At 35.6% G+C, this 12,925-nt stretch overlaps 1 protein-coding gene across 2 annotated transcripts; it reads right to left on the bottom strand.

Moving 5' to 3' along the window:
- Positions 1-4,906: 4,906 nt before the first annotated feature.
- faimb (Fas apoptotic inhibitory molecule b) lies at positions 4,907-11,153 on the bottom strand. Of its 2 annotated transcripts, XM_062996800.1 has the most exons (5): positions 11,144-11,153; positions 8,174-8,277; positions 5,992-6,220; positions 5,241-5,290; positions 4,907-5,056 (listed from the first exon to the last, which is right to left on the bottom strand). In XM_062996800.1, exons 1-5 carry the CDS (start codon positions 11,151-11,153, stop codon positions 4,907-4,909), a joined length of 543 nt encoding a protein of 180 aa, XP_062852870.1. The 2 variants fall into 2 exon arrangements, with proteins under 2 accessions (XP_062852870.1, XP_062852869.1); XM_062996799.1 differs by lacking the exon at positions 11,144-11,153 and having other exon boundaries at positions 8,174-8,284.
- Between the last annotated feature and the right edge of the window lie 1,772 nt (positions 11,154-12,925).

The following is a 12,925-nucleotide window of genomic DNA, read 5'->3' as shown; positions in this document are numbered from 1 at the left end:
GCGACACAGACTTTATTAAATCGTGTATTAAATCCGTTATCTGATATACAATCTAGCGCACTGTGTAGGGAACATAAATCAATTGTCTAATATACTGTCTAGTGCACTATGTAGGGAACATAAATCCGTTATCTGATATACAATTTAGTGCACTATGTAGGGAACATAATTAATTATGTAATACACTATCTAGTGCACTATGTAAGGAACACAAATCATCATCTAGTTACACTTTCTAGTGCACTATGTAGTGAACATGAATGCGTTATCTAATACACTATCTAGTGCACTATGTAGGGAACATAAATCCGTGATCTGATATACAATTTAGTGCACTGTGTAGGGAACATAAACCAATTGTCTAATTCACTATCTAGTGCACTACGTAGGGAACATAAATTCATATCTAAAATGCTATCTAGTGCACTATGTAGGGAACATAAATCCGTTAACTAATACGCTACCTAAAGCATTATGTAAGAAACATAAGTCTACTATCTAGTACACTATCTAGTGCACTAAATATGGAACATAAATTCTTTTCTAATATACAATCTAGTGCACTATGTAGGGAACATAAATCTATTATCTTTCACACTATCTAGTGCACTATGTAGTACACATTAATGTGTTTGTGACGCAAACAGTTAGCTTAGTAGCTCAGTTAGCAGCTCCTAAAAGTTCTGTTATCACCCATATCCTTTGGTGTTAGCGAGAGTTTTTTTTTTTTTTGGGCTTGGGGGTTCGGGGTCGAGGTCCGGGGGTACCTCCCTGAAGTGAGTTTTTGCAGCTTGGGATGTCTGTATAGTTACACAAGTCCGTTAACCTTGCGCTTATAACTTCTCACATTTTTGCCTACTTTATTTTATTAAATTTCAAATTAACAATGAACATATACAGTATTAATCAGGGTAGAGTAACAGCACAACAAAATACAAGACACCATATACTATTATTAAGCAAACTTATGGGGCAGCACACAAAAAAAGGAAAGCCAACCAACCTTCAACATCCCTTCCTAAAATAACGATCAAAGTAATCTATAATCCTAATCCTTTTTTTATTTTGGATGAGTTTTAAAGATTGCAAAAGCAAATTAAATTCCACAAAAAACAAGTGTAATGTTGGTCTGGAGCCTAAAAACTTTACTTTATAAAAAAAAAATTGGCATATAGAGCTCAGGTGGCACAGCAGTAAAGTACGCTAGCACACCAGAGTTGGGGTTTTGTCAGTTGAGAGGCGTCCTCAGTCAGCGATGAAGGGTCGAATCAGTATAGAGGACGTAATCAGGGTAATTGTAGAAAATTCAAAATTGGCATATAGAATAAAATAATTAACAATATATTCTATATGTCTTTTGGAATCGTTATTATAGTAGCATATTATATCTTTAAGCTTCCAAAAATGTGAAACTTGAATTGGTTTAAACAAATGATCTTTTAAATCCAACCAAAATCTATTTATCTTGCATTGAAAAAAATAAATGAATAATGGTCTCTTCGGCATCTCAACAAAAGGTACAAGAGCCCTTAACATGAACAAATTTAGAAATCATTGAATTAACTGGATATATTTTGTATAACTATGTGGATTAACTAACCACTAGGCAAGCCATAGCCTAGTGGTTAAGATACTGGACTAGTAACCAGAAGGTTGCTGGTTCAAGCCCCACCACTGCCAGGTTGCTGCTGTTGGGTCCTTGAGCAAGGCCCTTAACCCTCAATTGCTCAGACTGTATACTGTAATGTCAGTCTCTTTTTATAAAGGCGTCTGCTAAATGCCCAAAATTTAAATGAATTTCCTTAGCTTTATTAGGAATACAAAACTTTTGTGGCAACAACCAGGCCATCCTCCAATTTATATCTTCAACATAAGCTGTCTAAAATATTTCCCATGAGAAACAATTTTGTTTTGATGCTAAAGTATGCGACGAATATGTCTGTTATCACACTTTTCTGCTTATTCCATTTAAAAGCAACAATGACTGATTTTACATTACCCCCAGGCTTCACGAAACTCAAATAACTCTTCAGAAGCTGGACCAGTCCACTAGAGATGACCCTCTTTCCCCATTTTATTTGGTTTGCACCATACATACCGTTGACACATTAAAAATTAAATTAAACATATCTTTAAGTCTATGAATATGTATAAGAAGAAATGAAACACTGTGTTTGTCAAAAATAAAACCTCGGTAAGGCTTAGAAATGTGACATCACACCCTGGCTGACAACCTAAAAGACATTTTAAAAAGGCTAAAAAAGTGTAGTTAATCCATCTTAAAATGTACAGTGGTACCTTGTAACTCAATGTCCCCTGAACTCAAAATCTTTGAAACTCAACCCCCTTCGTCGAGAAATTTGTACCCTTAAACTCAACGTTTTCCTTAAACTCAACATGTTCAGTTTTTTTATTTTTATTATTATTTATTTAATTTCAAATGAACAATGAACAGTCGCTTTGTTCAGTGTTCGGCTTAAGCAGTGCAGTAACACGTCACCAAAGTGTGCATATGAGATGAATCCACATTTGTGTGGGATAACCATCTAATCCACTCTAAAAGCTCCACATGTATCTGTGTTTAGCTGGATTTCCCTTACTGTTTCACTTTTAAACTTGTGTTACAGCTCAGGGTTCTAAGAAATTGTTAGAATCAGCTTTTTCTTTTAGTGTTTTTATATTATATTTGTGTTATTTTTAGTGTATAAGTGTCAAAAACAACCCCATTATTTTACATAAGCCTAAAATATATGCCCATAGGACCATGGAACGCATTAACAGGTTTCCCATACATCCTTATGGGGAAAAAATACCCTGAAACTCAATGCCTTTTGAACTAAACGCCACTCCCATAACCAATTGAAGCTGAGTTTCAAGGTACCACTGTATGTCCAAAAATCCTAGTGTGCTTAAATACCACAGATGTAAACAGAAATGCCTTGGTAAAAGAACAGACAGTGGATCAAGGTATTTTAGTTAAAATGTTACAGACTAATATCAGCAATACAGTACAGAAATCAAAAGTGTTATTCTGCTCACAGTTTTTATCCTAAACTGTTTTAAATTGCAATTAAGTGCAAATTGTGAATGGATACAATTCCTATTTTTATCCACAGGGACAAAGTGAATGACATTTTTTAGAGTTTTTAAAAAATGAATTAAAATTTCAAAAACTGAAATAGATTGATGGGTAAAATTGAGCCATTAACTTGTTGGATATCCCATTAAAACAAATGGTATTAAAATAAAGTGACTTCTATGTGATTTTTTTTTTTTCAAATATAACAACAGCCACTGCTCTGAGAAGGTTTCTCACAGGACTTTGAAGTATGTCTGTGGGAAGTGGGCACTGATGTTGGTCAAGAAAGCCTCAACTGAAATTTCAGTTCATTCCAAAACTGTTCAGTGTTCAGTGCTGAGGTCAAGGCTCTCTCCAGGCCACCGCAGTTTCTTTAAACTAAGCTTTTGTTTATGTCTGTATATACCTTGCTTTGTGCACTGGGGCATAGTAATACTGGAACAGAAAAGGGCCTTTACTAAACCGTTGCTGCAAAGTTGAACACATTTAATTTTCTTTATATAACTGATTTATTACACCTGTTAGCAATTGTTGTGGCTGAAACACATTAATTCAACAATTAGAAGAGTGTCCCAATACTTTTGTCTATTATAGTGTATGTCTATTCAAAATCAAATCAACAGCACAATCAAGTGCACAAAAAGTCAAATATCTGAATCAATTGTATAGAACTAAAGTAGGAGCTTAAATCCTTAACAGCAAACATGATTCTTGAGTAAAGTAATACATTTGCTGGAAGGATTTGCCAGACAACTAGGCTGGAGTGTTCTTTTTTGCAGGTTTAAGGGCCAAGGTTTAAGAATCAAGGATTGCTAGTGCCACAGAGGCTGTGTCTGCCTGGGAACTGAATTTTAAATTAATTAAAATTGGATGTTTTCTTCATATTGACTCAATTAACCTTAACGTATTTAATTTCCAGACATATAATATTTAAATGTTTTATTCATTCATTTTTTGAACCGCTTAATTCTTTTCGTGGTGGGTCTGGCATGACCTTGCAACACTGGGTTCAAGGCAGGAGAACACCTTGGACATGGCAGGGCACACACGCTCACTTATTAGTTCACCTACTCACTGACACCTAGTGCCAATCCACTATAATTGCATGTTTAACACACACCTAATTTCAGGAAAAGTAAGGACATTCTGTAAAATGCAATAAAAACAAGAATCTGCAAATTGTTAATTATCCTGAAACTTTTATTTAATTGACAAAAGTAGGAACAAATCATCTCTAAAGACCTTAATGCCCAAGTGTATTTTGTAAATATAAACACATTTAGAATTTGTTCATATATACAAATTCCCACTCATAAAAATTGGGACAGAGGCATCTTCACCACTGTGTTACATAAAGTGCAAGCAAGTAAAATGTTTGCCCAATGTTGCTTCATACAGGACCTCAGCTGCTCAAAAGTCTTTGTCAATTGCCTGATTCTTCTCTTCATGATGTGCCACACACTTTCTATTGGAAACAGATTTAACTACAGACAGGCCATTTAAGCACAGACACTCTGTCTCTTCAAAGCCATGCTACTGCAGTGTGTGCTGAATGAGGCCTGGTGTTGTCTTGCTTAAACAACCACAGACTTTTCAGGGAAGACGTTGCATTATACCTGTGCGTCAATAGTGCTACCACAGATATTGGCTTTTGCACCTTTCACTGATAACAGTCTGGATGGTCCTTTTTCCTTTAGTCCTATTTTTCTCTTAGTAGGGAAATGTGTAAAATATTTGTTTGTGCTAATCACCCGTACAATGCAGATGCACATAAAAATGATGTTGGAGTATTACTTTAATACTCAGTTATTTGTAGTTCCATCCTCTTCATTTAATGGCATCAGTAACTTTTGTCCCATCTATTAGCAGAGAGTGGACTACTCCATTTCTTTTCTTTCCACTGCTAGTAGCTTTTATGCAACACTCATGATTCCATACAACAAAGTGAGTCTCAGTGCCTTCATCTGCAAACTCGCCCTGTTTTTACAGATAGAAATGAAGTAACTCATGTAAATACAATAAAAATAAAAACGCACGACACAATTATATCATATATAGACACTAAAGTGTCTTAATATTTTTTTTTTTGCAGCAGATCATTATTACTGAGACAAATGCATGAAATCTTTTTAACATACTGCATCCTAAACCATAAACCTACCGTGATTTCCATCTTTTGGCCATTACACCAGACATCCATGGTATCTTTTTCTGAGAACATAGAAAAACAGAATAATTTAAACCAGTTGGTGTTTGTGAATTCATGCAAACCAAGCAACAGAGATACAGAATAAATCAAGTCATGACATGTATAGCATAGCAGACTTAAAATGTTAGTGATTTCTAAACTTTTAGTGTTTTTGAATCATTGAAATGTTAATTATTAAAACAAAAACTTTCATGAATTTAGGACTTTTTATTTTTTATTTAGTTTTTTTCCCTTTTTCTCCCCACTTTAGCGCCTCCAATTTCTGCCCATCAATCATCCTCTCACTAATGCTGCTCCCTGCACAGCAATCGAACATCTTATCACCTACACTTGGCGAGTGCAGTGCAGTACAGGGCTGTGCACGGACAGCCACACCCTCTACCACACTCCTTTCCCTTTCTGAGGACCTAGAGAGCCATGAAGGTTCTCTTCTGCCCTAAATTCCTTCTACATACATAGTGGGCAAAACAACAGGCTTCTGACTAGGAATCAATAACACATGCTAGTAGTTTCAAATAATCTCTAAAAACTCAAATAGGTATAGACTTATCATATGGTTTTAATTTAAGTGTACTTAAAGATAATGTGTTTCTTAAAGAAAATAACATCCTGTGAAAGGCATAGAACATTAGGTACTAACGATTTGTACCAAATGCATGTTCCCAAAGGCAATTTCTCTGCTTCATTACTTTTTCTTTCTTACCCAGCACTATTCTGCAGTCAGCACCATCTAGTTTCAGCAGCCAAGTCTTGGTTGTTTTGGCCCAGTTGTCCATAAATGTTTGAAAGCTTTTTCCATTGATTTCCAGAGTATACTCATAGGAAAGGCCAGTAAGTGCTTCAATATTTATAGTAGCTTTAGTTCCTGTACATCCAACCGGAAATGTCTCTTTGCCAACCAGTTTAAACATCCAGTCTCTTCTGAGGACCTCCTTCAAAATAAAATTAACAGACAATTTTATTAGATTTAGCTCAGAGGATGTGTGAGCTCATGTACTTTACTAATTTTTTCAAAAAACAATACAATTTAATAGGGATTTAAAGAATATTTTGCCATGTAATGTATCACATATTATAGCATTAATAACCATAATAAAAGTTATATGAGTTAACATAGGCTAGGCACTATAACTTGGGATTTAAATTTTTTCCATCTGTTTCTTATTTCTCACATTTCCTAGTCCAAATATGAGTTCAAGTTATATTTGTTGATTATTTAATTATTTGAGTTTTCTGAAAATATGACTTGCTGGCAAATGAAAAATATTATATTGCAGAATATTAATTTGGTGGCATAAAAGTTCTATAATGTAATTTGACGTATCATGGCTTCCTATGTGCTAGTTAGTGTCTATGAACCATAACATTAAAACCACCTCCTTGTTTCTACACTCACTGTCCATTTTATCAGCGCCACTTACCATATAGAAGCACTTTGGAGTTCTACAATTACTGACTGTAGTTCATCTGTTTCTCTGGATGCTTTGTTAGCCCCATTTCATGCTGTTCTTTAATGGTCAGGACTCTCCCAGGACCACCACAGAGTAGGTATTATTTAGGTGGTGGATCATTCTCAGCACTGCAGTGACACTGACATGGTGGTGGTGTGTTAGTGTGTGTTGTGCTGGTATGAGTGGATAAGACACAGCAATGCTGCTGGAGTTTTTAAACACCTCACTGTCCCTGCTGGACTGAGAATAGGCCACCAACCAAAAATATCCAGCCAACAGTGCCCTGTGGGCAGCGTCCTGTGACCACTTATGAAGATCTCAGAGATGACCAACTCAAACAGCAGCAATCGATCATCTCTGACTTTACATCTACAAGGTGGACCAACTAGGTAGAAGTGTCTAATAGAGTGGACAGTGAGTGGACATGGTATTTAAAAACTCTAGCAGCGCTGCTGTGTCATATCCACTCATACCAGCACAACACACACTAACACACCACCACGTCATTGTCACTGCAGTGCTGAGAATGATCCATCACCTAAATAATACCTACTTTGTATGGTCCTGTGGGGGTCCTGACCATTGACGAACAGGGTGAAAGCAGGCTAAAAAAAGTATGTAGAGAAATAGATGGACTACAGTCAGTAATTGTAGAACTACAAAGTGCTTCTATATGGTAAGTGGAGCTGATAAAATGGACAGTGAGTGTAGAAACGGTGGTTTTAATGTTATGGCTGATCGGTGTTGGTGACATTTTGGACTGCACACATTAGACTAAGACACACATTAAAAGTCTTTAAAAGCTAGAAATGTCAGAAGTGTCATTTGAAGCCAGTTCAAAGCTATTTCATGTCCTAAGACCATCTGCATAAACAGTTGTCTGTAAATACAAAGTGGAACGTTGGTCTTTTTGCTGGGTGGGTTCAGGTTCAAGTGGAAAACCAAACTGTCATGCTTATGCTAAGATACATATCCCTGGCATCCATGTCCATTACAAGTGTATGAAAACTTTTAATTGTGCTTTTAAGTCAAACAAAGCTTGGTTAAGGAATTAGTTTTGAAATATGCTGAAGTGGCATCTGACTTATATAACTGGTTATATATGTTATAATATTACATATTCAATAATTATAGAATAACTCAATGATTAATTAGTTAAATGATATTAAGAATGACATCACACCAAATTGATAATTTAAGTTAATTAATGTATATTATATTTTTGTATATTACCCAAATGATTTTATTTTGTTTTTTAACACACAATAATCTTATGATAATGTAGATTTAAATTCATAATGTTTTTCTTGACAAAGAAGTACAGTATGTGTTTTAGTCATTTTACTGCCACACCATACATATGTTTTTGTATGTAAGTGTATGTACAGTTTTAATTTGAGTAAATATGTGCTGTTACTGCAAATTTCAGCTCACCTTTTTATTGATATAAATGACACGCTTTCCCGTTGTGGTTCCATGTTCAAATTCAATTTGGTAAATCCCATCACTCAGAGACACTTCCCACATACCCACCACATCTGCCATTGTACGTGTATATTACAGTATATTAATGTTAATGCACTGTCTTCACTAAAACTCTAATATAAACTAATATAATCACATTCTCCTTCAACATTATTCACCGGTAAGAAAATTCCTCAGGGTGTTGTGTGGGGATGTGTAGTGTTTAGTGAACACTCAGCAACACATGCATTAGTGTTAAGAGGCTTAAATTACCAGGCATGTGTGTGTGTGCCTTGGACCATATGTCCATACAGGAGTGGTATGAGAGCTATTGATGTTCCAAAAAATTTTGCTGCTGAAAAAGGTCAAGCAGGTCACATATAAATAGGACGTGAGAGTTATTTATTATATTTCTGGTAAATTAGAACTTCTGATGGAAAGTTCATCAACTGGATTATGTATTTTAGACCAGTAAGACCAAAAAATTTTACCCAATTTTATATTGTTCTGTATAAGACCTTTCGTAAAAGAACCACCAGTAGATGGCAACCTATCTTAACTTCTTACTCTCTAATTTCCCAAATCTTACTGTCAGCCCATGAACCGTGATAAACACGTCCCATCTTATTTATCCAGGAGTTCACACTCAATTAAATTCTCTATTTACATTTCATCTAATTTTATATTTAGCAGTAAAGCTTTGGAAACACACAAAACCTGATCAAAATTTAAGTGCCCTTCTGCCAGATATACAGTATTTTGAATTTAGTATAATTAAATAAAAACTCGCGTCAAAAATGTATTTTTGTTTGACTTTTAATAAATTTCTGATATAAAAATGTAAGTTCATATTAAAACTCATGTAAATCTCAAGTCTAAGCATTCAGTTAAAAAAGATAAATCAGGCAATACCTAAGAGTATTATAAAAATGAAAGTGAGCTTTATGCCAAGTTGGAAAAGCATCTGATATTTTCATACATCCATACAATCCTGGACGAACCCCCTACTGTTGGTAAAGAGCAACCCTAGATCTCTTTCTTTAAAATGCAATGGATGTTGTTGAAACACCTTGACCGAAAAATTAAAAAGGGGTCCACATACTTTTACACATACCCTATGCCTGTTAATGCGTTCCATGGTCCTGTAGAACTGCATATATTTTAGGCTAATGTAAAATAATGTGTTTGTTTTTGACACATACACTAAAAATAGCACAAATATAATATTAAAAAAACACTGAAATACAATTGAAAAAACAGTTAAACACAATAAAACGCTTCTTACTCGTGGAGATGCTTGATCTTGAAATATCGTATTCCATTCAGTAAAGGCGCATTCACATGAGAAGCGGCACAATAGCTTTTGCGCTGGCTGTGCCGGTGCACAAAGCTTAACGTGACTTATTGTACTAAAACAAGTGAGGAATTTTACTAGTGATGAGAACTTATGAAGAGTAATAATACAACAAATCAAGTTAAGCTTTTTTTTGAGCGTCAAAAATTGAGTTTAGGTGACGTTGAGTTACAAGGTACCACTGTATAAATAAATTTTAACTTGAATAAAAGCATAATTAATAGGAAATGTAACTTAACACAATGGTAAACATGCCTCTGTCCCAATTTCTTTTCAAAATTTGTTTATATTTACAAAATACACTTAAGTTGGTGGTACTTGAGTGGCGCAGCTGTAAATTGAGTTAGCCCGCGAGCGCTGGGATCCTAAATTTGCATCCCCAGCGATGCTAATGTATGAAGGAAAAGGGGTGGACGAGGCATTATAAAAACTTAACAGATGCTGGCAAGTGACCTTCACCAGTAAAACATCATAATCAGCATAATATCACAGTCTGTTACAGTCATGAAATTTTTCTTAACTTAACAAATGCTGGTCACTGACCACCAAAACTAAAATAAACTCGGAATGAAGTTCAGAACAACACAAATAGTGGCTGAACTATATTATTGCTATAGTTAAAAGACCCAGCTAACCTAAATTGTTAGGACCACAGCAACTCAGCATAAACCAGCACCACCCAGTTCAAACCAGTAACAGGCTGACTCAACATTTGGCAGGAAAAACTAATTTTAGACTGGCAGCCAGCTAATGCTTGTCTGTACTGTTTTTAGAGGTGGGGTGATGGAATAGCGCCTTGTCCAGGGTATTTTTGCTAGACGTTCAGTGTGTACAGGTGAACTCAGGATACACAGTGACCCTGATCTGCTTTTATCAAAGGTGAATAAATAAAAATAAAAATATTCTAGTACAACCCAATCTTGCCTTCGGGTCTGAAAAGCACTGAATCTCTCACTGATAAACAGTGTATTGGCTGTGTGTTTGTGTATACTATATGGCCAAAAGTATGTGATAATATATTTATGAATAAAGTGCTGGCACAGTAGTGTGATTGACCAATAACCACAAAATCAGAGAAAATTGGAACAGTATGGAAAATGCAATTTCAAAAAATTAAAGTCTTTCTTACATTTACTTTGACTTTAATTTGATTGCAGACCGGATGAACCAAAGACATTTCATGTTTTTTCTGGTCAACTTCATTTCATTTGTTAATATACATCTATTCATTTCAGGCCTGCAACACATTCCATAAACGTTGGAACGGTGGCAATTTAGGGCTGGTAATGAGATGAAAAAAATAAATAATGATGTGATTCCAAACAGGTGATTGTAATCATGGTTTGGTAGACAAGCAGAATGCACATCTTTAAGAGGCAAAGATGAGCAGTTTGTGAGCACATGTAGGAATATTATTGAAATGTTTAAAAACAATCTTTCAAAAAGAAAAATGGGAAGGGATTTGAATATTTCTACTTCTAGAGTATATAATATCATTAAACAATTCAAGGAATCTGGATGAATTTTAGTGCGTAAAGGTCAAGGGCGCAGGTCAAGCTGAACACCTGTGATCTCCATCACAGAACCATTATTCATCAATAGCTGATATAACTACATGGTCAAGAGGTCACTTTGGCAAACCTTTGTCAAGCACTACAATATGGAGTTACATTCACAAATGGCACTTAAAACTTTTATATTTACCATTTCCGGCGTCAAGTTCTCTGGACTTGGTGGCATCTGGGATGGAACATCACACAGTGTAAAGTGTATTGTGGTCAGACAAATCAGTATTCCAGATCTTTTTTGGAAGAAAAGGACACCATGTGTTCCAGACCAAAGATGAAAAGGACCAACCAGACCTGAAATGCAGAAATAGATGTATATTAACAAATGAAATTAAAATGGCCAGAAAAAACTTGAAATATCTTGGGTTCATAATGTCTACAATGAAATAAATGTAAATGTAATAAACACAGTTTTTTAATTGCATTTTTTTATACTGTTGCAACTTTTTCTGAGGTTGTATTAATTACACTTTTTAATCATGTTTTGGAACTAAGGATGCTAATTGTTAGTTACTATTATATTATAACATTGTCCATTCTTGGTTGGTATATAATTGTGGCTGCTTAACAGTCTGTGGTTGTCACTGTCTGAAGCGCGTGCGCACACACACACACAAAAACACTGTATATACATAGTCAGTTCTTGTGTGTGCAGAATGAGGCCTGGTGTTGTCATGCTGACGTAACCATGGACATTCTGGTGAAAAATGTTGCCTTGATGGCAGCATAAGTCTCTCTAAATCCTACTGCATTTCTTGATGCAGCGGTGGATTTTGTTAGGTGACAACAGTTTTCTGAAATGCTCTCAACCCCGTGTGACTTTATCAATCACAGTATTATGCAATGCCACACACAGTCATATACATTCTACAGTGGTTTCCAGCCTTGCTGTACACAGACTAGGATTTATTTAAATGCCCTAAATCTTTTAACAATATTATGTATGGTAGATGGTGAAAATATTTTGACTTAAGTTATACAGGTAAATTTAAATAATTGTTGAGAATTGTTGAGAAATGTTAAACTGATTGACAATACTCTTGCAAAGCTTGGCACAAAGTTGGATCTTTGCTTGGAAAGTTTAAGCCTTTGGTGTATCCTCCCTTTATACCCAATCAAGATACCCTCACATGTTACCAATTCACCTATTGTGGAAGGTTTTAAAATGGTTTAAACTGAATATTCTATAAATTTTTCACTCTCATTTTGCCCCTCTCCCAAGTTTTTTGAGTGTGTTGCAGACACAATGATTATGTTTTCATAACCAAAGTAATTTCTTCATTTTTAAACATTTTGCACCAATCTAGTCATATCCAATTATCTGATGGTATATCACCTGTACCTGTACTACTGCTAAGATGTCCATACATCTGTTTTTAGGGTGGATGGACCATTTTTTCAACTGCTGGTCCGCAGTCCGGCGCTATGCCTGGATGGACACGTATTTATCCTCGTTTGGAAGCTAACCAGATGCTTGTAACGATAATAATTAATTCGGCTGGCATTGGCTAACAAACATGTCAACAGAAATTACTTGTATTTCATTGGTTTAAAGCCACCACTTTCCGTGAGCAGATTGCAAAACATTCATCCCCGGAATGCTGGTTAATTACCAAGTGTTAATAACTGTTCTCACTGTCAACATGCCAAAATAAAAAACAACATACAGCTGTGAGTGGTTGGCTCACCACCCTTTCATTTTGAAGATTAGAAAAGATGAATTGCATGCAGCCCCGGTTCTGGACTGCTTTGCTTGGGGGGGCAAAGACACAATTTGGGGGGGCAATGCCCCCCTAGCCC

Source organism: Trichomycterus rosablanca, chromosome 6, assembly GCF_030014385.1.
Source record: "Trichomycterus rosablanca isolate fTriRos1 chromosome 6, fTriRos1.hap1, whole genome shotgun sequence".
Taxonomy (NCBI): Eukaryota; Metazoa; Chordata; class Actinopteri; order Siluriformes; family Trichomycteridae; genus Trichomycterus; species Trichomycterus rosablanca.
Note: the sequence above shows the minus strand (reverse complement) of the source record. Positions and strands in the feature narration are given on the sequence as shown.

Excerpts from the sequence above, each read along its gene's own strand:
- faimb (XM_062996800.1), bottom strand. Across the intron at positions 6,221-8,173 it reads TCATTTATATCAATAAAAAG|GAGGTCCTCAGAAGAGACTG; the intron begins GTGAGCTGAAAT and ends TTTATTTTGAAG. Across the intron at positions 5,291-5,991 it reads TGACTGCAGAATAGTGCTGG|AAAAAGATACCATGGATGTC; the intron begins GTAAGAAAGAAA and ends CTATGTTCTCAG.